The sequence below is a fragment of the Numida meleagris genome, chromosome 5 (genome assembly GCF_002078875.1).
Source record: "Numida meleagris isolate 19003 breed g44 Domestic line chromosome 5, NumMel1.0, whole genome shotgun sequence".
NCBI classification, from domain to species: domain Eukaryota; kingdom Metazoa; phylum Chordata; class Aves; order Galliformes; family Numididae; genus Numida; species Numida meleagris.
Window position 1 is genome coordinate 2,986,501 of NC_034413.1, and position 25,897 is coordinate 3,012,397.

Here is a 25,897-nt window from a genome sequence, read left to right on the forward strand (position 1 = left end):
AGGGCGGGGCCGCGGCGCTGAGGGGCGGGGCGGGAGCGGGACGGGGGCGGGAGGGGCGGTGCTTCAGCCGGGGCTGAGGGCCTGAAGAGCGGAGCATGCGTTTGAAAGTTTGCAGCGTGGTTGCGTGAGTTTTGTTTCTCTTATAAACCAAGCGAAACCTGTCCAATTTTGCATGTTTTTACTGGTACAAAGCACACCTCTTAGTGATATTGTAAATTTGTGTGAAAATACATGTGGGCATTTTATTGAAGAGAGACCGTTATTTAAAAGCGGTGTTTTAAAGCAGTCTTAGTCAAACTAGCTTATTATGTTGGACTTATGTCTACTGCCATTGCAGACTGGAAGAACACCTTAATTAATATATTCCTTTAGAGTCTTTTTGTGGTTTTAGGGTGGGACCTTTCTAAGTTTCACCCTTAAGGTTCTATTTTTCAACTGTATCCGTATCTCACTGGAAAACAGCAGTAAAAGCAAAACTGTTGCAGTCCTTCAGGAAAAAAAAAAAATAGAGCTCCCAGAAGGTACTTAAAACCAAAGCACGGTTTGTCTGAGCTTGCAATAATGGGCCTAAAGTTATTGAACCTGGAATGAAGAGGAAAGGAGTGAAAACAAACTGTGTTTTCGTTCTCTGTTGGTCACGTTCTTCACTACCTTTCTCTTCTTGTTTCTGTCACTGAGTTCCTCAGTCTGAAAAGCAGCGTGACTGATCTCCGCAGCTCCCCGGGCTGATCCTGGCACAACTCAGACATCAATGCAGTTCATTACGCTCAAGGCTGAGAGGACAATGCAATCACCTGAGGCTTTCAGAAGATGCAGTGTGCTTGCAGCTTTGGTTATTTGTTTTCTCCACCAAAATTGCATTATCTGGAACAGCTTATTTTTCATAAGCCAGGTTTACCTTCTCCTCTGTAAATCATCACAGAAGCCGCTTACTTTTGTACTTAAAAGTAACTTACAGCGTGGCATCATTAATAATAACATCCACAGTATCGCTCTTATCTATTATCAAAACTTCAGTGGATACCTAGAGAGACAAAGTAGGTCATTTAGAAGGAAGCCTTGAGAAGTGGCAGCGTGGCAGCTAGTATTCCCAAATATCATTACGTGTGTCTGATAGTAAGATGGAAAACTCGATTTCCTGCCGGAACTTTGTAATTTCCTTTAAAATAAATGGCTGTGACTGTCTGAATCATTCATACTTAACCAATGCAAGTACCCTAATTCCTCTCATTTCATTTGCCAGCTATAGCATCTGATTCCCACCTAGGTTAGCCTTGAATGTCAATGTGCTGGAAAGCAGGCCAGTACACAGCCATTTGAGTGTCATCTTCGTGACAATCTGTCAAGGTCTGGGAGGCAAAGTCCTGCTTTATGCTTAATTTTGTGAGTTTGGCCTTGGCTACACCCCTTCCAAAATCTTGTGTTGAGGTAAGCAAGGCCTTAGTCTCTCTGCCTCAGATTTTCTTTCTGTGAAAGAAGCCTTACATTTTGGCTGGTTCTCCACTTCTTCAAAAACACATTACAGAACCTTATGTGTACAAAAACATTTGCTACAGTCATCTTAGAGACTGTGTTGGGAACAGGAAAGAGACTTTTCTGGACAGCCCATGGGTGCCACTGTGCACTTCATCACCGTGCTGCAAAGCCACTGCCACACAGCAGTGCACCCACATCTCAGTTCCCTCAGAGACATTCCTATGCTGTTGTCCCCAGCCTGTGCCTTGTGGTCCCACTTCCTTCACAGAGCCATCCCTACTTTTGTCCTCGACCCATGCCCAGCAATGCAGAGCTGGCAGTTACATAGTATAGATGTTTGCAAGCCAGTCTTCAGACTTGAAGGCAAAAAAAATCCCTCCAATGATATCAGCTTTTTTATAAGGAAATACAGTTTGGGTATCTGGTTAAGACATGCATATGTGTAAAGCAATTTTGAAAAGAGCATGACATTGCCTCTTAGAAATAATGCACACTTGGTGCCATGTGTTCTTTTTTCCCAAGTGACTGTCCTTCCAATACTGCCATTCACACTGTGTCATTGAAATGACTGAAGAATTAATAAATCATTTTAAATCAAACTCTGTTTCTTTCACATTTGAGGGCAGACTCACGAATGTCCCCTGTTTTTTCCCAAGCACAGTGGACCAGTAAGAGCAGCGTTTTCTTTGCTTATCTGTTGATCTTAATGAAATAGCAGAACCACTTCACGACAGTCTCACCAAAGGCAAAGGCAGAAGGCTCAAAAGACAACTTTAATGAATTTTCACAAAATCTACTCGTTGGATGCAACTGCTGAGAAAGCTGATGTTGCAATGCAGAAACACTAGCCTCAGCAAAAATACTTGAAAAACGCAAAATAATCACCGTTGTCAGTCGACTTCTGAACTTAAGATACAACATCCCACAAGCTTTACCCAGTGCGGAGGGTTTGCTATGGGGAGATGCAATCCCCTTTGGGCAAAGCAGGTCAGGGTGGCATGGAATGGCACTCGTAAGGCATCCAGTGTGAGCTTCTCCCCTTTGCCATCTCTGGGGAACTGTGGGGCCTCAGGGGGTGACACCTCTGTGAGAGGGACAAACACCCACCATGGCAACCAGCATTCTGTGCGGGGTTTGGCTTAGAGCTGCCAGGGCGGGCAGCCGGCGTGTGGGCAGACTGCAGCACAGAGAGCACAGGTGCCTTGGTAAGGGCTGGGAGGGGCCGCAGGAGGAGCTGCTGCAGGGCTGCTGGTCACACAGGGAATCTTTATCCTTCATCCTGTGGGAAAAGTGATGTGAAGAGGGAGAAGTTGCCCTTGAGTCAGGGAGCTCCCAGGCTGCCATCCTTAGCCACACCGGCATTTGCAGGGGAAGCGAGGCTTTGTGTTCCTGACGTTTATGAGGAAAATTGTCCTAAGTATTCACGGTTTATTTACAGTTTTCCAGCAATGCTAGTGGTCTCTTCTTTAATATTTAGCCCTAATTGATTATCTTTGGGCGCTGCCAGCTGACATTTCCTCCAGCTTCCATCAGCATCCCACGTCCCAGCCAGCTGTGCTGCAGGCATTCCTTCACCCAGGCCTAAAACTCAGCTGGGTCATTCCCAAAAACCTTTATGCTTTTAAGCCTACTGTTATGCAGCCAGCATGGAAAAAAAAAAAAGGCTTTATAGCATAAATGTTTTTAATAGACTGTGTATTATTATATAAACAATTCCCAGAAAGTTCCTGGAGAAGTTGTGGTGTTTGTTGCGTGTGGAAGGGGTTGTTTGTGCATGGGATGCTCCCCGTGCTTCTGCCGAAGGCCGCTAGGGGCTGCTCCAATACAAATAATACAGAAAAAAAAACAACCGGGAAAATAGAATTTTGCCCACGTTTCTGATGAGATTGCTTGTTAACATCGATCGCCATTTCCATTCTTTTGCAGTTGGCTCATGCTGGAGGATGCTGGGGCCAGCTGGAGTCCACCACGTGCTCCGCGCAGGGGCAGGCCCAGGCTCTCCAGGCGGCCGGGAGCGTGGAGGATCGGCTGCCACCCGTGTTCCAGGGGAGGGAGCAGGTGGGTGGCTGTGCACACGCAGCCCGTGGCAGGCAGGCTGTTTGCAAGGCACCATTTGCTAAGTTATAAAGAAGAAAAGCGTTTCTAGTTGTGGTAGTTACAGCAGGCTGGCAGACTTTGTGCCTCAGGGGGTGAAATGATGGCCAGCTGTGCTGAGGAAGGAATGTATTTTGCTGTTAACGCAGTTATGATTTGGGATACTCAAAGTCCTGCTGATCTCCAGCATCAGTTACATTTCCCTCGTGTTAGTTATACCTGCTAGAGATGTACCTATGTGCCAGAATATATTATGGCTGACCTCTGTTCAAAATCTGTGTGTAAGGTAGCCCTGTATTTTAGCATTTCAGTCACATCTATCTGCTTTGATTTTTTTCAGAAACTTGGCGTATTCAAACAAAGAATTATCTTATGAATACTAGAAACTTCCTATGGGGAATATTTTTAAGGCTTGTTTAAACACAAGAATTGGGATGCTTTCGTAAACAGCCAAGAAGCGGTACTTTTAAAATGTATTTAAAAATGTTACAGTTTCAGAAGCACATCTTTATGTCCTTTATCATGATGCTGAGCTGTGCTTCACCTAGTCACTTTGTACACCAAATATTTTCTGGTTTCATTTTCTATTGGTGTTGCAATTGAGTTTATTTCACAAATTTTGCTACGGTGAAGAGTCAAAATGGGCTAAACGTTATTGAAATTCCTGTCTCTCGTAAACCAAGAATTAAAATGAAGTTAGAAGTGGGAGTACAAAGAATCAAAGGCTAAAATTAGCATTATTTAAATATATAAATTAGCATCAAAGGCTAAAATGTGATGTTGTGTGAGGAACTTTGTTTATGTGATGTTTTAAAAAGAATGCTGGTGAGTTTTGGAAGCTCCCTGCATGTGAAGCTGGATGTCTGTAATCTCTTTGTACGAGGGAACACACTGGCTGTGAGGTTAATTTTCTAAGAAATATAGTAATGTTTAAGATCATATTATCTCTTATTTCTTACTTTGCTCTGGTTGTACAATTATTCTGCAATAGATTTTTTTTTAAACATTAGCTAATATGGGCAACCCTTCCAAGAAATGACGTTCAGCATGTAAAATCTTGGTTTTCAATTTTCGTGCTGCATAGAGGCACTAGTAATAAAACACCATCCCTAAGATGTTCATATTGATGAGTATTTATAGAAGGATATGCTGGTATTTCTTACATTTTACTGACTTAGAAGTTATTTTTAAACACATCTGCAAGAATCTATCTGTTGGACTTACCAGATCTGCTTAGATCTATATGATAAAACAAGTGAATGTGTGGCACCTGCCAAAAAATGTAGAGAATCTGTCTATTATACCATAGACTAAAACATGATCAGGTAACTGGGCTGCACGCAGATGGTTTTTGTATTTGGTGATTCTTTTTGTTGGATCAGGATTCTAGTTATATGTATCTTTAGAATTAATTCAGATGTTATAAAATCCACTTGAAACATATTTTAAAATTTTTATTAAATTAAACTTCCTCTTCTGTTTGGGGGTGAATATCACAGTAGGAAAATGAAAAATGTATTCCACAGTGTTAAAAGTAAAAAACACTACAGCATTTACAGAAAAAGATTAGGTTCCCAACATGACAGGAAAATAATGCTTGAGGAAATACAGGGGTCACCTAGTAGTCCAGAAGAGTGTTCAGTGTTTCACTTTCTAGCTATTTTAAAAATATTGCAATGATATGTAATAAACTTTAAAAAAAATAAATGTTAAATTTTGCATTTGTCCTTGTTTTTTTTTTTTTATAAAACTCTTGTTCCATTTTAGAGTCTCGATGAACACTGTTAAAAATGAGATTATAAATTAGTTATGTGATTAATACCTCTTCCACTTCCCCTGCAACAAGCAATGTACATGACGTTCAGTACATAAATCATGGATTAATTCAGTTTTGAGGTCCCTTTTGTAGTTCATTTTAATTAGCTTTGGGCTTGCTAGCGAATAAAACAAGGCAATCCTGACATATATCTTAAATTTTGCTGTTTGTAGACAGTATGTAGCATTTCTCATTTGAAAATTCACACTTTTATATTAATCATGTGTATGTTCAACAAGTCCAGGGAACACAAATCCTCTTCATGATTTTGTAAGAAATAAAAAATGTTAGAACCTACAGGGGATTGTGTCCATCTTGTCCCAATAAAATTATGTGCAAATTAGGATTTAACTACGAGAATGACTTCTGTGTTAGAGTGCAGGCAGCTGCAACTTCAGCATCTGCCAGAATATAAGAACTAAGACTATAAGATTTCCGAACAAGTTATGAAAATTCATGTTTTTTTCTATCATTTCTTTTTTTCAGAGAAAAGTGAACAACAACTTCCCATTTTCTTCCCATGACAACACACACTTTCTACAGAATGTAGGAGAGGATTTTAATTTTATAAGTATCCAGCACTAGGAAAGATCAGAAAGTTTACTATCTTTTCTCTCCCTTGCAAAAATGATTGATGTTCAAAACTGTGAAAGGGGAAAAATGTAAATGGCAAAGGAAACCATTTTTTATTAGTGTAGGGATGTGACTTCTCTGGGGCTCGCACAGGTATTCAGCAGCACGGGTAGTCATCAAGAACAGCAGAATTCAAGGGGAACAAAAAGCCCCACGATCTGCATCTCCTACAGGCATTGTCTAGTGGTCCCTGTAGGCATGGCTTGACATGATTTTGTACCCTTTTGCATGTCTCATTTCCCAGCTAAAAGATCATCTTTATGATGATCTTTAGAGGGTTCTTAGCCACTTGCAATTCACAGTCCCCCATATTTGGTTTGGACTCATCTTCATCATAAGTTTCACAATATGTCTTCAGAATGTATTATTTTCCATTCCAGCTCTCTTTACAACACATGTGTTTAAAGGTATGTTGTGGATACCGCAGCTCTGAACACATTTAAAATTATTCTGGCTTTACTGTACTTGCAGTAAAACAGTTTCATGTTTTTCACCTTTTCTTAGATTGTTGACGTCTTTCTAGGCAGAAAAAAAAAATAGTGCAGTTTATAGGGTAAAGAATAGAGGAGGAAGAAGCAAAATTGTGATACTGAAAGCATGTCTGGCTTTGGGCTGTGGTAGATCTAGCTTTTTGATATTTATTATTCGTTCATACTGAGTAACCTCTATTTCTGTGAACTTTGTGCAGTGTCTCACGGTTTTAGAGATACCGATCAAGCATAATTTCAATAAATTTCCTGCAAGCTGCAGAGTGTAAAAATCAGGCTCCATCTCTCTGTGTTTGGATGCACAAGGGATAGGTTTGAAGATTCAGATTTTGTAGTCTCAATTTCTTTATTGCAGTCTAAACATCAAATTATTCACCTAATTGTTTGGGTTTCTCTGAAGATTAGTTTAGCCAAATGCAGCTAAATAGCTTCGAGTAGACAGTATGCTAGAGAAGTGCAAAGTGTAAGTGGTTTATTAGTAGTGATGGATGGTAAGTCAACATATTTCCCATTATCTATGCAACCAGAAATGTTCGTACAGGCAAGTCTGGCAATATTATTTTTAACTTGCTAAAGATCAACCATGAGTTCTTAAAATCACTGTGGTAACAGCTTCGTTAACTTCCCAGTGGGGTAGTGACTGTTACAAGCTTCATCTGTGAAACTGTGATCATAAGTCATATGTTTACATGATTTTTTTCTTTCAATCTTTTTTCTAGGGTATGGGCCGAAGGAAGGTGGAACCACAGAGAGGGCAGCAGAATCATAAGAATCACAGAATTGCTCAGGTTGGAAAAGACCTTCAAGATCATCAAGTCCAACTGCAACCTAACCATACTGCCCTCCAAACAGTTTTTAAACACATTCAGGGATGGTGACTCAACCACCTCCCTGGGGAGCCTGTTCCAGTGCTTAACGACCCTTCCTGTAAAGAAGTTTGTCCTGATATCCAACCTAAACCTCCCCTGGAGCAACTTGAGGCCATTTCCCCTTCCAATGGGCTTCTGAATCAGCTCCTAGGAGTGAAGATGGCATAACCATTTATCAGACATCATTCGTGAAAGTTAAGAGCACCGAGAGCCCGTTCTGTAGGCACTACCCAAACCACTGCTCAGAAAAATCTCGCACTGACAAACCTGTTCCTGAGATTGAAAATAACATGCAGCCAAACAAATCATCTTAATTATAATACCATCTTTGTAGCACTGACTTATCATCATCAGAACCTTTTCTGCAAATCTCAACTACTTTTCACTCAAATGAAAAAAACACATGTGAAGTGAATGAAGTGGTAATACAGCTGAGAGTCCATTAAAATCAGCATTCCTGTGTTACTCTGAAGACATGCTTTGCTCTAAACATGTAGTGAAGAAGAGCATTATGAAGAAAAGCATGATGGTACATACTTTTAGAAATACCTGTATGAGGAAAACAGAGGTAGGGACTATATTTGTGTTATTTGATACTGATTGATCCTCATCTTCATACAAAAGCCCCTTCAACTTCAGGATCAATGGTATCACTACCTCATGCAGCTGACAGCGTCTGTGTTGACAGAAGCATATAATGGAACAGAGTCTTTGAAGGTTCACCACAGCAGGGAACAAAACCAGCATGTTCAGGTATGAGATAAACTTTTCTGAAAGGTTTTATGGGTATGAATGTGAGTTACTTGCGTTAGGGAAACTAGATAACAAAGAATCTGAGTGTTAGATTGCAGTGTAAAATAATTGTCACGCTTGGTCCTAGCACAGCAGTTGCATAGGTAAACAAAAGATGTTGCAAACAATGTTTGCATGCCTGTCTGGTAATTCTAGAAAATATAAGTGTATGCATGTATGGATGGATGTGTCATTCATGGCAGTAAGGCAAAAAAAAGGCTGAAAGTGGAAGTCTCTGTGAAATGTTGAGTTTGAGGTGGGCTAGCTCTGAAAAGGACTGATGGTTTTGTAGTTTCATGTCCCTCGGGAAGTGAATTCAGAACCAATCCTTCAAGCACTCTGCTCCCAAGATACTAACTGACTTAAGGGTATGGGAGGGATTAGAGTCAGACCTCCAAATAATGTGTTTTCCTCTTCTGGATCATTTCCATTAATATCAATGAAAGAATAAACAGAACTGTGTATCTTAAAATGTACTATAAATAAGCCTGTTGCTATGCAAAATATTTTCTTTGTTTATGAGATAAATGGAAAAATAAACCCTAAATGCTTAGAATTTCCTGCACTGTAAGAGAGACCATGAAAATGAACTACATTAAGAAATGATTTCTGCTCTTCAGTGGATACATCTTTTTGAACTGGCATGCAATGGGTGACAATTCTGTGTTCCGTCAAAACAGATTGTATTAGAATATTTCCCCAAATGTAGCAATTTTAGATGTGCATGCTGAAATAACTTTTCTCATATGAAGTTCCCTTACTAAAGTTCTCGGGGTGCTGCAAAATATGCAGAAGTGCAAAACCTCATTGAACCACGTAAAGACAGATTTAAAAAGCCAAATAACGTAGTGTTATGAAGAAGAATTATTTTTTTCTCAAAGTAAAGACAGCCTGCCTGACAACACCAGAGTCAGAGTTTCCAGAGTTTTAGCCAACAATTTCATCTCCAAAGTGATTCAAAACCAAAGCGTGTGCCAATCACATGGTAAGTGAAGTACCCCATGCTGTCTGGCATACTCAAGAGGGCAATCTTGGACCTCCATCAGAAGGAAGAAACACATTCTTGCTACATTGGTAATGTTTATCCGTGGTTTAACATTACAACTGGACACAGTGAAATAAATTGCTGTCGTTTGTTATGTCTTAAAACACCGGTAGGAAGATTCCAGATTGCTTTTATTTTTCCGTATCTTTTTCTCATGTTTTGAGTCAAACACAGACTATTTTTTTTTTTTTAAGATTTAACTGCGGTTTCATCCAGTTACATGTTCTCAGTGATATTGTGATAAAGATTTTGGAAGAGAAACTGTAGAACTTGTGAAACCTCTATACAAATCAAAGAGCACTGTGTTGGGTTGAACAACGCCAGTGATTCCCACATGCCACACGCTCTGGCTGCGTTTCTCCAGTAAATAACATGAAATGCAACACATCGCATTCTGAGCTGAACGATAAAAGCCTCAGATGAATTCTCAGAAAGTCATAGCCTTGCATAGTTTGGGTAAAATCATTAATTTTATTTCACCTTGTCATAATAATGTCTCTGAGGAGAAATCCCTATGGAGTTAAAATATGTTTTCAACATGATTTTTTTTTGCTTCTTGGGGGATGGAGGAGAGCGTAGGAGGGCTGCTAACTCCCATAAAGGTTTCCTAGTCAGCACAGGAAAGCCCTGGCTGGTAGCTAATTAGGATCAGATGGGTGGAGGTAGGCTCAGCACAATGAGCACACTATAGGTTAACTCAGCCAGATCCTATTCTGGAGAAGCAGAGGGTATGCTTGAAGTGATGCTGATAAATATGGGCTTTTTTGTCCCTCTTTTGGAGGAAAATGAGACAAGTCAGTTTCTTGCAAAGTTTTCAACAAGCTGCCTACAAACCATAACCCCTGTACAGAAACAACAGGCTTTGTACTGCAATGCTTTCAAATAAGCAGCTGTCCTTACCTTTTTTTGTTGCTGTTTCTCCTCGGCCAGCATCAGTTTAGGGGCTGTCTACACAACCTTCTGAAAGTGTCTCTTTCACATTAATTTAAAGGTTATTTCAGTATGTTAGCTAAATTCACACAATTCAAGTGAAATTTATCAAAGTTTATAACAAGGGGATGGGCAGATGGCTCCAAGTTCCTATGGTTGAATGAGTTGATACTTTCCTGCACCTGGCAATAGTCAAGTATTGATTAACTAATGGGTCTGTGTTGAAGAGCAGCAACTTTGTCCCCTACCCCTTTGCATGTCCAGGTACAAGGGAGTCTGTTTCTCAAATTGCATCAGTTCAACTGTAATGGAATATGATCTTGTGTTTGTACCTGGATGGTTATGTCTGCATGCTCAAGTATTTCTTTTTTTCTTTTTTTTTTTTCCTGCCCTGTTTGCTGACTTCTAGATCTGAGAAATGCTGCTCTCACTTGGACTACATGGCCTTCTGGTAAGCTTGATACCAGCCTTCCTTCTATCGTTATTTCACTTAGAAAATGAATGCTGTAACCTATGAAATACAGTCATTTTGACTCTGATATGTGAGCTGTTGATGTGCTGTGATAGCAGATGAGTTTGGGTTTGGTACAGTATGAGATAATATATAAATGTGGTGTTTTTGTTTGCTTGCTGCCTAAAGAAGCTCAAGGAAAGTGGATGCTTGATTCCTGAATCCCCTACCCTGTGGGGCAGGTTAGATAGAAGGTGGAGTGGTGCTGCTTGTGGAGTTAGTAATTCAGTGGGGATGCAGCAGGTTGGCTTCTAAGTCATCAGCTGCTAATCCAGTCACCCTGTGTTCATAATCAAATCACTTCATGTAGCTCAAATGGGGTTTCTTAGCACGTGCTCTCAAGGTTGGTCGGAGTGAAGTAACTTGATGTAAATGAACTCAAGATGAGTGTGTTTCCTTCCCCGGGCTGTACAGTTAAGCAGTAGCAATACTGTTGGAGATCTGTCCAAAAAAATGGTGTTTTGTTCACAGTGATACAGTTCAAGAAGTACAGTCTTTTTATCATGGATAATATTGAACTTTTGTAAATGTTCTTACACTGGTTTAACTTTTCCCTGGCCAAGTAAAATACTGGTCTATCTGTAATGGTGATGTTAATGCTGAACCAAAAGTACAGATCTTGTATCAAGTAGAACAGTGATCGTGCTGGCTGATGAGAAGTAATATTTCTGAAGTGGAAACTTTGGATTATGTATCTCTACATATTTAATTGAGTCTTTGCAAATTCATGTTTTGTTCTTTAACTTCCCTTCGTCGCTGCTGTGTTATGAGCAATAGGTGACAGAAGCTGAGACCCATTCCATTCTAGGATGGGAAAGGACTACATAGGGCTGCCTCATCCCAAACATGTCTGCTTCTCTGACAAAGTATTAAACTAATGAGCTGTTAAAACATTAACTCTGGAATATCAAATTAAAAAGATGTCTATTCAAAAGGGACGTAGTCCTAGCTGACCCTATTTTGAATGTATGGCAACAGTGGGTGTGAATGAACCATTAAGGCATCCAATTTATGATTCAATCAGGCAACTGTGTAGCTTCTATGAAAAGCACAGTGTCAGGTAGCTGTCTTGTCCAATCCCATTGTGTTGTACTTACGTATATTCTCCTGAAAGTGAAAAATCTCAGATTATCCTTTCTGAAAAGTTGCATACAGAAAGGAACCTAGTTTGAGATTAGCCCTATAGGTCTGAAATTACTTAAGAAGCGTTTCTTAGAGGAGACCTGAGGGAAGTGTCTAGTCCAGCTTCCAACTCAGGCCATACTGCTGCCAGCAGGGGGTTAGCTCAGCCATGGCTTTGTGGAGCCCGTTTTTCTCAACCTCTCCTTGCAAGTCGTGTGCCTCTGACCATCTTAGCTGCCTTTCACTAGATCCTGCTCTATTTGTCTGCAGCCCAAACCAGCGTTCCAGGTTCAGCCTTCCTTGCTTAGGGAATAATAATATTTCTCAGCCTGCTAATGGGAAGTGGTTCTTAAAGCCTTTGAGTTGGAATCATCTTTGACAAGCCTGTAAAACAGGTCTTTTGTTTTTAAGAATGTAAACTTGCAACTTCTTTTCTTTCTGTAGAGAATATGCAGCTATTTCTGTATGCACCGAAAGTGGAAATTATGTAGCACTTTCAGAGAGAATACATTTAAATTTCCATTAATCTACTGGTGGATGCCAGACACTGAAGTCCTATAAGACTTCCACAGGTACCTAAAATGCTGCATCTGGAGAAGTCCAACTTAGTCTTGACAGCAACAAGCACAAACCTTTGTAAGGAAAGAGCCACAAATTCATTGTTCTCATGTCATCACAACAAGAGGAATGCTCAAACACCTCAAGTTCTACAGTAGGTGCATAAAGAGCAGCTATTATCACATCTCTGTATAAGAACTTAATTACTGTGACACCCATTTGAAATAGGTTCTATTCTTTCCTCTGTTGTTGCACAGTTTGAGGCAGAAAGCTGTGGCTTAATACGTGGTGGTGCAAGTTTTCTTTACCTTCTTCTTGCTGACCTTTCTCATGTGTATGTAATATTTAGTCATTCGTTAGACCAACATGAGAACATTCATGTGTGCACACGGATGAGCACAGTGACCTAGCCCCGGGGTTAGGACAGCCCCAGGGAGTGGGGTTGCCTGAGTCAAGGTCCTTGTATGGATTTAAAATTTGAAATAAACATTGATTGAAGCAAGGACTGGAACTTGGGTCAGTCTCCTTGCAGATGGGTGACCTAGAGAAAGCCTATGTTTTCTTTCAAGCCCAATCAATATTTAACTATTTAGCTCAAAACGTAGCAGATTTGGTAAGAGGGGTATAGAATTGTCTCCTCTCCAGGCTACCCAAAGCAGTTTATAAATACTGAACAACTTTAGGATTTTTGTTACAGAATGTGTAGAAATAGTAAAATGCCAGTCATAAACCATTACACTAATAGGAATGAATTAAATACTTTGTAGTGCTACTGTAAGGATTAAGTAGCAGTGCTCATTTTACAGGTGACTTAATTGTGACATGCTGTGCTGAGGTTGATGCCTCAAAGTCAGCAGCAAGACCATGGCTATGAAGCAGTCAGGACTCAAGTCCTAGGCTCTTGCTGTCAGCAGCCCTTCTTCCCTGTGCACGGATCTGCTGTGCTGTGCTGTGCTGCTGCTCCGTGTATTATTTTAAGAAACGAATGGCTGACCATATGCTTTTATGATCGCTTTCAATATTCTATGGAATGAGGCAAATTGCAACTCTCAAAGGATGCTATTTCCAAATGGAACCGTATTCTAAATTTAAAGGAACGCGCTTTCCCTCCCTCATTCCTCCCCTGTCCCCACCAATAAAGATTACATTTAGATTGTCCAGAATGTTCTAATACTTAGAAGTGGCAGCGTCTTCTGTGTGAACAGGCCAACAGAAGTAGCAAGTACTGTGCTCAGAAGTAAATTCTTGTGGGATCAGGGTTATAATACTAACCAGACATTAGGGCCTCAAATGGCATTTTAGGCATGCATTAATGACCCTAAGCGACAGACCTTCTCATCTTATTGCTTAATTAATCAATGGCCCAGTGGCACATTGGCAGTGCTCTTTTTCAAGCTGTGCCTCCCCTCAGATGGTAATCAGATGGTATATGGCTGTATCTACTTATGGGAAAGTCAAAACCCAATAAATAAAGTTTAATTTCCTGATTCCCCTGGGATATAGCGATTCTTTTCAACAATGCTTCTTCAGTTGAGTTGAAATTAAAAAACAGCATGATCAACATATTGCATAATATTTCATGGATGGAGTTAAGTACCAGGTTTAAAGACTTTTTTTGTTGTAAAAAATAAAAAAATAAAAGGCCTGGAGGGAGAAAAGACTGTTGATAGGGAAGCAAAATATTTTCCATCAAAATGCCTAATCCTAGCTTTGTTATTGGTGTTAAAATTTACACTGGCAACTTTTAAGCGTTGCTGTGAAGGTCTTCTGTGCATGTGATGCATTAATTTTCATTCTAAATTAATATTACTATCATTTGAATAGGATTAATGTTTAATCTTAAAAATATTTTTGTAGCATGCGATGCAGTCAGGTGCCATAGGAGGGCAGATGTGTTGAGTAGTTTTATTTTGAAATATAAGTTTCACTTTAGTTTAAGATCTACTGGAGTGAGTTGAATTATTGGATTTCTACTGGTCTCACTGGGCTCTGAATCACGTCAGCAAAATGGAACTACTACTACTACTTGATTCATACCAAACAGAGGCAACAAAGTCTCATGCCTGTATGGATTTAAACATCCTTTTCTAGTTGTTCATTTCTGATGCTTATGAAGTTCAAAGCTTATTTAATCCATAATTATTTTGTTTTGCCTTTGAAAGCCAATAATCTGACTACAGCAACTTACTTTAACAAGAGTGACAATATTCAGCAAATGAACAAAATTAGTTCTTTAATTTACTACTTAGATTTAGTTCAACTTCTTATGACATTTTTAGCTAATTTATGCTACAGTTTTCTTTACGCTTGAAGTTAAGTTCAGCCTTAAATACAGAAGAGCTTTAACCTCTAGGTTAACTAATTCCTTACAAAATCTGAAACTTGAATTCCGTTCAATCCACATTTGTCTTGTCAAGAGAGTGGAAAAATGAATGGGAATTGTTCAGTTAAAAAGATGTGTATGCACTTTCATGGCTCAGATGATCTCTTCTTGTGGATTGACTGGAAGGGAACCCACTGTAGTGGGGGGGGTCCCCAAACACTGAACTTGCACTGAGGCCCCCACCAACAGGCTGTTAGATCCAGAATCAGCCTGGAAAGTAGGTGTGAGCTGCCCGGTCTGTTTGCTTGGCTCTGTTGTTCCCAGCAATGAGCGTCTTAAAGGCAGAGTGCTGCTGAGTTCTTAAGCAGAGACTGTCCTGCTTTCCTTTGTTACCATGTATTGCTTGTAGAGTGAAGGTTATCAATGGGTAATATTGCTGCTGGTGAAAAGGGAGAAAAATTTCCAATTTTTGAACTGAAAGAGTGAGGTGAATGTTTTCTCTATCTTGTATAACAAAGTCCCTGAAGCAGAAGTGGGCTTATTAAGCAGTGAAGGCATTAAGAGGCACTACTTTTAAGACAACTGTATGCACAACTAAGACAGGTACGGGAAGAGCAGTGGCATCCTGACCTCCTGGCTGTTCAGCTGACTCCAGCTCTTCCCTCTGGCACTGGCCGAGTCTCTCTCCAAATGCGCCCCAGCATCTGCAGGCGGGATGCAGACAGACTTGCTTTGATGCTGGTTCAGAGCTGCCTCGTGCTGCAGCAAATATTCTCAGGTCATAAGAGGAGGATGTGGCACAGTGATATTCTGTTGTCCCCAGACCCACAAGCCACAGAAGACTAACCCTGCTGAGCTGTGAAAGGTAACTTGTCACAGAGTCCATGGCATTTTTCAATGAAAAGCCTTTGTTTACAACTGTTCCGTGCCCTTCTACTCCAACACTGTTTCAGAGCATCAGGGCGTCCCAAAACTATGTTTTGTGATTGCACCTTAAGGAGAAAACTCCTCCTCACCTTCCATCTCATCTGTTCTCTGGTTGCTGTTGTACTTTATGTAGATTCTGTTCTTACAGCCAGCGTAGGAATGAGAAGCTAATGGGGCAGCTGTCACATGGGCAGAGATGCTGCCGAAATCCCAAAGAAAAATTCCTAGGTCAGAACGCTGCCCATTCGATTACTTTACTTTTCTTGATGTGCAGGTGTCTCCTTGGGTAAATTCAGAATAACCTCAGCCTGCTCTCCAGCATACGATCTAAATGTTGGCATCGAACATGAAGAAAATCTATCACAACTCCTGATTCCTTTAGTGTGCTGTACATAGGAGGCTTGTCTTCAGATTTTCTTTGCGCTGTCATACGTATTTAAAGCTTTCTTCTGTATCATGAAAGCTTCTCTCCCATTTTTCTGGATGGCATTACTGTTGGCTAACACGCCAACAAAGAAGTAAAAACTTTTCTAGCCAGCTATGTTTTGCTACTTCTTCCCTCCACCTCCCCAGTCCCTTGAACTCCCCCCAGTAGGATTTTTGCAAGACATTTCTAGAAATAACATATGCACTCTGACACAAAACCGTATCTCCAGCAGTAACAATAAATTAGACACTGTGGGAATTTAAGCTTGTTCTTTTGTCCAAGGTGAGACAGTGAAGTCATTCATAATGAAGAAAAAAAAACGTATGCAGCATTTTGGGATTAAGCATGGCTTCTCAGGTTATCCCACATATAAAATAGAATATTTGGGGGGCTTTGTTGCTATCACACTTGAGCACAACACATGAGAATATCCTCTTATTTGCATAACTGGGATTTCCTAAAGCACAAACCATTCATATGTGGCTCAGCTCCCTCAAGCCTTGCTACCTCACAAGACGTGGCACAGTTTGATCATTAATCAGAACAAAGCCCAAATCCATAAACATGCATAATCAAGACTCTCTGATTCCAGTATGTAAATGCACTACGTATTGATGAAGTGTTTCTGAATCTGAAAGTTTTGCTTTTGTCCTCCTCTCGGAAGTCCCTGAGCCTTTCAATTTTAATATTTTATGCATTGCTATACAAACAGTGAAAGAACTGGTCTGTGTATCAGAGATAACAAGTTAGAAGATGAATGATGGATGAGTCTCCAAATACTTTTTGTTTATTTTGTTGACTTTGCAGCACTTTATGCATTTGCATGGCTGGTAATTACTTGACCTGTAAAGGCCCAACTTTGCACATGGTGAACGCAATCTCTCCGCTGCGCACTTTCTTGCAAGTGTCAGAGCTGTGCTGGGATCCTGGGTCCTGTGCCAGGGCCAGTGGTTACTGTGCGAAAGTCAGTTGTTTCTTATGTGCAGGGAAATGGAGAAGTTGCATAAGGAGGGAACAGAAGTGCTGCTCTGTCAGGACAGGTCTGTGTCCTTGGAGTGTGACTGGGAGAGATGCCAGGGCACTGCTGGGGGGAGGTGCAGATCCCTGGCTCTGAATCTGGTAGGAGCTGTGATCTTCTCGCACATTAAAGGATGATGCAAGTAATTATTCCTGTACACTTAGTGCTGTCCTATATGGATTATAATTCCTTATAAAAAATATACATGCTGTGATGCAAGGATTGTTACAGTCTGAAGATGCATCCAAAAATAAACGCTTTGACAAAAAATTCACTAATTTTGTAAGGTTTAGAGATATTCATAGAATGCTTTGGGCTGGAAGTGGCCTCTAAGATTATCTAGTTCCAACCCCCCCACTATAGCCAGTGACACCTCCCACTAGACCAGGTTGCTCACAGCCCTGTCCAGCCTGGTCTTGAATGTTTCCACAGAGGGGGCATCCACAACCTCTGGGCAACCTGTGCCAGTGACTCACCACCCTCACAGTAAAGGATTTCTTTCTAATATCTAGTCTAAATCTACCCTCTTCCAGTTTAAAGCTATTTGCCCTTATCCTGATGCTACGTGCCCGTATAAAAACTCCCTCCCCAGCTTTCCTGTAGGCCCCTTTCAGGTACTGGAAGGCAGATACCATGTCCCCCCAGAGCCTTCTCTTCTCCAGACTGAAGAACCCTAGGTCTTTCAGCCTGTCCCCATCGGGGAGGTGCTCCAGCCCTCTGATCATCTTCGTGGCCCTCCTCTGGACATGCTCCAGCAGCTCCATGTCCTTCTTGTGTTGGGGGCCCCAGAGCTGGCCGCAGTACTCCAGGTGTGGTTTCATGAAAGCAGAGCAGAGGGGCAGAATCACCTCCCTCACCCTGCTGGTCACACTTCTCTTGGTGCAACCCAGGATGCGGTCGGCCTTGTGGGCTGCAAGCGCACATTGCCAGCTCATGTTGAGTCTCTCATCAACTGACACCCCCAAATCCCTCTCCTCAGGGCTGTTCTCAAGCCATTCTCTGGCCAACCTGTATTTGTTCTTGGGATTGCTCCTACTCAGGTGCAGGACCTTGCACTTGGCCTTCTTCATGAGGTTGGCATGGGTCCGCTCAGGTCGCTCAGGATGGCATCCCTTCCCTCTAGTGCATCAGCTGCACCACTCAGCTTGGTGTCTTCTGCAAACTTGCTGAGGGTGCGCCACTGTAGTGAAGAACTCGTTTCAATTCATGGCTCACATTAATTCTGCAAGTTCCTTTAATCTGAATTACAAACTAGTTGACAAGTGTGCTGAAATGGGGTAAATCATATCAGCAACTCTGCTTATGTATTGTAAAGCTGCATGTACCCGTACCAAGTGTAAAATAGACCCAGCAAACAAGAACGGCAGTAATGAAAGGATTCAAATGAAATTCTGTGAAGGCCAAAGTTAAAGGACAAAAAATATCAGTGGTGGAAAAGCCAGGCTGCAATTAAGCTGAAAAAGTTCCTTGTTTGCTAGTCAAATAATAAGCCGTGTCAGAGCTTAGAATTGGCTATTCTAGTGTAATTGCATCTCTTGTGTATCTGTGGGACTCTGCTAACCACAGGCACGATCCTCTCGTGAGTCATCTCTCCTGAGCTGATTTATTAACAATGTGAAAAGTTTAAAGGTGTGATGTTTATTTTATATCATAATAAAACAAATGTGGCAGTGATCGTAGATTCAGAAGCGCGGTTTCAAACTGTGAGAGTCTTTTAGGCTTATTAATTCGCTGCGGATGAGTTTCACAATGGACATGTCTTTTTGCCAACTCCTGCTAATTTCCATTTGCTCACTGCTTGTTTTCACAACCAAGGTGTAAAAAATATTTCCTACACCTTTGACAGGAATGGGCACGCACATGGAAAGAAGTGATAGGTCCTGTCTCTCTACCTGTTGTCCCTATGGATGGAAGCAGTCCCACAGAAGTCAGCGGGATGATTTTATATAGATGATAAATAGATTTAGATATGATATATATCTATATAATGTATAGAGATACATCTAGATCTCTCTCTGTATTGAAAGCTGAGGGATGTAGCGAGCACCTCAGAAAGTCAGGTACGTGCTGGTTTGAGTTTGCTACAAGGGTGGTTAAGCGAAATGTTGTTACGCTTTTTTATTGATTCTTCAGTGATCTGATCTGAAACTTCTCCCTTAATAATAGTATAGAGTTTTAAATGCTATGGCAATTGCCTGTGCCAAGGGATGTATTTGGCAAAGTGAAGAATAAAGGTTTCCGCAGCAATGGGTTGATGATCAAGAGGAGCCAGTGTTTGAAGCCAGAACATCTTCTGATGTAGAGAAGCATGCTTTCTTCACTTGAACTGCTTTCCTGCCGCTTCATAGTGCGTGATACATATTTGCCTACCTGTCTGTGCTTTAACCATGCCATTTTTCAGAGGACAGCGGTCTGGCAGCGAGCAGTGTGCTTGGCCAGGATCACAGCGTGCACCAGCAATGTTTCAGCATGTGGTGAGGTAGTCCTTGGTATCTCCCTCCCTGCTCAGTTTCCTGAAACAGTGAAGAATGAAGGCTGTTTATGTTTCTTTTGACCTTGGCTCACAAAGTCTGGGGTGGGACTCAACCCCTGCCCTTTGCCTTCCTCCTCTTGGTAATGGCACTGCATTGCTGCTGGACTGCGAGTTTAGTGGCCCGTTTGCTTCGTCCAGTGTTGCTTATTATTACATTATGTGTAGTCTTCCAAGCGTGTTTGTTGTTTATTTTAACTGTAATTCATTATTCTGGTAGGTCTAGGAATAATGAGTAATTGTTGTGACCTGATGCATTTTACACTTTTACACCTCAGCTGTTTGCACTCGGTTATTTTCAGAAGTCAGAAAGAAAAAATCATCAGGCAAACCAGGAAAAACAAACTACACAGCCTGTCTGGTTTTGGCAGGGATGGTAGAGAAAAATAAAACTGAGGCCGTTTTCTTATTGCTTGTGGAAGGTATTCAAATAACTAAGAAACTGGAGTGGTGATATGTGTGATTAATATTTGTAACACTCTTGGGTTTCTTTGGCTCAAACTTTCTGAAAAAGGGTGGAGTATTTGCATTCATCACAAGCAAGGGTATTCATCTCCAGGACTGTCAGCCAAGCACCTCATCCCATCATTGCATTTGAAAAGGAAAGAACAAAAACAAATTACCTGGTGGCCCTCAGGCGCCGAGGAACACTGCAGAGGGTAACAAGCTGTGGGGTGAAGGAAAAACGATCTTCTGGTCCAGGTATGAGGACTGTAAGTTTAAACATCAGTGTGTACTGCAACTCAACGGACTGACGTTCAGGGGATTTATTAATCTCCAGCTATATGGAATACCACTTACATTGAGACTAACACAACATTTTGTGTTTTTAAAATATTTTTCATGTGAGACTTCTGAACTGCATGGGAGAGAATAAACAGACCTCTCGCCACCCTGGAGAGGTATAATTTAACTACTTGGCAACGATAGGATGGAACCAAGGATTCCCCATTGCCTTTATCTCCTTACCCTACTCTAAGCATCTTCATGACCTTTTTTGGAGAAGTTTTGCAAAAGTAATATTGAACAGAGGACGTTATTTTTCCTATGTTCTCTGTTCTATTGCACAGTGTTAGTCTGTTTTAAATAAGCTCTGCAGTGCAGTCATTTAAGGAAATGAAGATATTTCATAGCATGCTTAGCATTTGCATTTGAATATAGGCCACCCTGCTGTTTGATTAAACTGGAGTTTAAGAAAACTGTAAGAATTGAGGTTCATAGGCAGTGCAGTACTTCACACTCAGATTGCAAAGGTTGTTGGAGGAAGAAAAAATGATAATATCCTTGGAAGTACATGACTAATGAGAATATATATAGCACTTCTGAGACAGCTCAAATATATAATTATTGTGAGGATTTCACAGACACATAAATATAATGATCTTCAGCTAAGTAAATTACTACCTACCAATGAAATAAATACGGTCACTTCAGAATTTGAAATAATTCAGTACTGTAGGTGGTGGGAAATGATTCACCTTAGCCGTTATCTCTGGAACAGTAATATAGAAATATATCTGCCAGTACGGTTACATTTACATTGTTCTTCATATCCTGTGGAGCTTGTCAGAAGATCTGTGGTCCCCGCTGGCTTCCACCCCCTTATTTTGATAAGACTCCACACAGCATGGCTCAACAATGGATTGGAGCAGCTAATATTGTTTACCGCAGTAGGCATCTCAGCCATAATATTTTTCCAAGAAACACTGATGTGTTTAAAGGTCAGGTTGATACTGATTTGACTGCTTAACATGAATTCATTTTTCTAGGAGTAGAAGGGTGCACGTGCCTTGGGATAAAGGTTAAACTGTTGTTTATGCACTCAATAGGTGGAAAACTCAGGGCTTTAATACGCAAACCCTAATAGCCTATTCTGGTCAGTCAGGGAAATGCGGTGCTTTACATTTAAATGAAAGCTTGGAGTGCACAGGCGTTTGCTGACGATTGCTGTGGAAGAAAACTTACTGAAAAGTTCAGGAAGATCAGGCAGCTGCAGCCAGTTTCTAGTTGCTGTAGTCCAGACAACAACCAGGGCGTTCGGCAGCGCTGCTGCAATGGAATTTGGCTGCCTCCGGTGAGGGGCCAATGCCTGGCCCCTCCTGCTGCGGTAAGGGGAGCAAAAGGAAGGAGCATGAGATGCCAGGCCTCTGCGTTTGGCTTTGCTGCTCTGGCCATTCTCGCTGTGCTGGGGCAGGCCCACTGCCCACCCCATCCCCTGAGCCAGCTGGGGCCCTGTGGAAGACTGACGCGCTTCTCAAAGCAAGAACTGGGGCAGCTGGATGCCTCTGCATCAGACCAGCACCAGCTCTGAAGGATGTATTTAAGGAGCTCAGGCTTGCTGATCAGCACTGATAAGCACGCGACTCCTTTAACTTAGCCTTGTAGACTCATTAGTTCATTTCACTGTTTGTCTTTGCCCTTGCTGATCCATGTGGGTTGCAAACTGCTTGAAGGCCGCAGAGCCCACCCAGAATTACCCTCACTGAAGCATCACGTAAATGTTTTACAGGGCTGTTGTTCTTCATTTTTACAGAATTTGTGTCTGCAAAGACTCCGGTCCTTGCATGGCAACTCAGGCCACTTCTTTGATCGTGTTTTCAGCAGGATGTTCTGACACCTCGACCATCTTGGCATTTGCTTTGAGAACAGATGGAGAAAGCGGTCCACGATACGCCTGCTGGCCCAAAAGTGAGAATCTAGCAGTGCCACGAGCGGCTTGCTGGCTGACATCAACAGCACAGGATGCTGCATTTGATTAGCTTTGCTTTCACAAGAAAGACCCGCTGTATTGTTTTGAAGAATGTGTTTGGTTGTTCTAACAAAGTTAAAAATCCCCCGTGGCTACGTAAATAGAACATTCAAATGAAACGGCTGCGATGTCAGGGATTAAAAAAAGCTCACAAAAAAAGTTCTGTCTACAGATCGCAGTCAATTCTGAAGCTGTATCAGTTCAGAAGAACTTCTGGATTTCTTTCTTTTTTTATTTCTGAAAACAGACATCTCTGGAAATCCCACAAGTGGCTTTCTTACTTAGCAAACAGAGCTTGACTGCGTTCTGGTTTGATATTTTAGCTTACAAACACTTGTGTCGAAGATTCTGGCTCGAATCCTGGAATTATTTCAGATGCGATGGTGTGATAACAAAAAAAAAACAACAAAAAACCAGCACCTCTCCAGGATTTCCTGCCTGCCTCTTACTTCTGCCAGGTTGCTGTTGCTGAACAGGGAAAGTAGAAAAGCGAACACTGTATTCCGGGGGTTTCTTCCAGGAAGGCTATTTCCATGGATGTTGTGCAAGGAAACGTCCTTCGTGTTTTGAAAAGAAAAGCATGGCAAACACACACACAAAAAAGGGTCACATTAGGAAAAGCAGCACAGGACTGGCAATGAGAACTTCAGTTTTCTCTCTGTAGCATGTTTTTCTTCTTCCAGCCCCACTCCCTGCAGAGCAAGGCAAAGTCCCACCCTTTTCCTCCCCTCAGTATTAATCATTCCTCCACATTGGTATCTTCAAAATGCTTTCTTGGAAAACCATCTTTCTGACTTCCTGGTAAGCGGTGCCTTACCACTTACATGTCGAGCACTTGTGACAGCCTTGTTAGATTAATTCCAGATATGTGGTTTACAAGGGGAAGTCCGCGTTTCTTAAACATTCTAATGAGTATTTAAAAATACCGTCAAGAATAGATATTGTGTCAATATCTACTGTTGTTGGCCTTTAAAGAATCAAAATGAGGGTTTACATTTGGTTGTTATTTTAGAAGTATAATCCTACGGATTTGTGGAAATCAAAAAATTGAAAAATGTGATAAACCGCATTCCATGTTAAAGCTGTTTCAAAACAGGAAGAAAAGCTTAACCAGTTAGAGAGATTCCAGGTTTTCTTCTCTTGTTCAATAGCAAGTAACAGATACTCACCAATAAATGTTTCACATACTAGTTGAACAAGGTAAAGACCTCCATTAGATTTTCTTTTTATTAGTGACTTTTCTAACATCCTTGCCACCATGGTAAGCATTCTCAAGTCGTACTTCAAGCGAAATAACCAACACCTGCCAGAATTTTCTTGTCTCTTCTTATGGAAATTTGTTTATCCACTTCAATTTGAATTGGTATAGTCTCACTTGGGTGATTTTTTTTTACATATAAACATGAAATATAGTCACCTGGCAAACAAATCACATAGTGTGTACTGAAAGTAGGCCACAAGGTGTATGATAAATTTTTGGATCTGGAATTAATGATCAAAACAGTAGGCTGAGTAATACCTTGCATCTGAGTACATATTAGCTTTGCATCTGTTTCTAACAGGAATACATAAGACTGCTAGATAAACTCTCTTTAATGGAAACTTAGCAAGCATAATGGGTAAAGAAGATATGCAACTGGGCACTATATTGGTTTTTTTACAGATTGAGACATAATATTGTACAGCTATGTGGAAACTGCCTCAAAATGAAGTAAAAAATCTTGTGCTTTCTCAATAGTAGCACAATACAAACCGTTACAAGCTGGGCAAGTTTAAGGTCTATTTAATAGTAAAAGCAAAACAAACATCGGAGATTAAAAGCAAGTGAAAAGAAAGTGATTCTTAGCAATAGAATAAGGCAGGAGCTGTAGACGCCTTCATATTAAAAAAGGCAATTAATATTTATTTCATATCAAAGCAGAGCACTAATTAGGGTTGTGCTTTTCCCATCCCCCAGGGAAATAATCAGATGAGTGAATCTCATCTGGAAAGTTCACGTATGGCAATGAGAAGCTCATCATGAAGATAAAACCAGGAAAGAACCTGGGCGACCTGATGAGATGTTCAGCCTATCTCACAGACTTTGCTCTCTAATGGGGTTTAAAAGACCTGGTATTAGTGAATTTATTTTCCTGGATTTCTGGTGACACTTTCTAAAAGGCCATGATTATATATAGCTCAGTCACTTGTCAGTGTCCTTTCATTAACGCGCCTAAAGAATCTTAATTGCTCAATCAGAATAGCAGATTTTTTCCTCTGATGGTAAAGTTTAAGAGGTTATTCAAGCCAAAGACAGAAAATGGAAATCCTGCCCAAATTGATCCGATAGAAGGAGCAAACTATTACAGGAAAAGTCAAGCGGGACAAGGAAGGAAATTGAAAAGTAAATAACTGAAGATAGAAAGATAAACAAGAACTGATTTTGAATAAACCAAAAGTAAGAGTGGCGGAGGAGTAGGGGACTCCAGCAGTGCTGGGTATTGATGGCAATCAAATGACACTGTTGAAATAAACCAAAAAATTGAAAACCAACACGTAAGCTAAGTTAAATGGACTTCAACATTTAAATGTTGGAAATGTTAAATAAAACACGATCTCTTGTACCTGCTGCTTACAGCTCTGTATTATGAGGGTTTAGTAAAAATTGCGCGTAGCTTTAAGTAAAATATCCAAGTGATGAAGTAAGCCTATGTTTGCTACAGGGAAACAGCTTGAAATGATAAGTGGGAATGATATAAAATTTTCTGCTAATGAAAAATTGCTTTCCCTCTTTCCCACTCTCTCCCTTTTGTTTTGTTTTTGACCAAGTCTTGTCTGTATGTATGCCAAAGCAGTTTGTTTTCCACTGGAAAATGCCAACACTTGTCAGCCCTTCCAGTAGCACCATCAGAGTCCTCTCCTCGGAAAAAAATTAATCTTTGGGTTTTCGATGAAAAATTCACATTTCTATCTTAAAAGAATTTAAAGATATTCTTGGAAAAAAATCCTGTTTTCAACCAAATGTAAGCCTAGCTGCACTGGAAGAGATCTTTGGAAAAATATAGCTGCTTTGGAAATTATTCCTTTCTGGTTTAGCAGAGGTTTGGGTTTTGTTTTTATTTTTTGTTATGGTTAACTTATTAAGAGAATGAACTCAGCCTTTGAAATGTCTATGATAAGTTGACAAAGCAACAACATTTTCAAGGAGAGAGCTAGATTTCTTTTCATTTTTGTAACTACTTTGTAAGCTGAAAAAAATCACAGTTGTCAACTTTAATTTTTTCTTTTAAGGCAGATATATATCCCAGAGATTCACACTGCATCTCATTCAATCTCTTAATATTCAGGATAAGGTGTGAATAAAAAACCTACCGATGAAATAAGCTGGCTGATTCCTGTAGGCTGGAGAGGATGATGAGACTTTGAGGAAACCCACGTACATCAGCACTGGGCATCATAAAAGAACTGAAATTAGGTGTTGCATTAAAGCACATTTAAAGGAGTCATTAGAAATAACCTCAGAGATGTAACACACAGATAGTTTCTACATTAATTCCAAACACTCCAGAGAAAGAAGAACAAACAGATAACCCTTCAAAAGTATAACTTT

The 25,897-nt window shown here is 40.7% G+C and overlaps 1 protein-coding gene across 1 annotated transcript; it reads left to right on the forward strand.

Moving 5' to 3' along the window:
• Positions 96–25,491, forward strand: TEX36 (testis expressed 36). Its single transcript, XM_021398483.1, has 9 exons — positions 96–124; positions 2,570–2,681; positions 3,403–3,534; positions 5,873–5,953; positions 7,227–7,282; positions 7,498–7,905; positions 8,001–8,129; positions 10,553–10,594; positions 22,161–25,491. The coding sequence occupies exons 1-6, from the start codon at positions 96–98 to the stop codon at positions 7,688–7,690; spliced, it is 603 nt and encodes a 200-aa protein (XP_021254158.1). The 3' UTR covers positions 7,691–7,905; positions 8,001–8,129; positions 10,553–10,594; positions 22,161–25,491.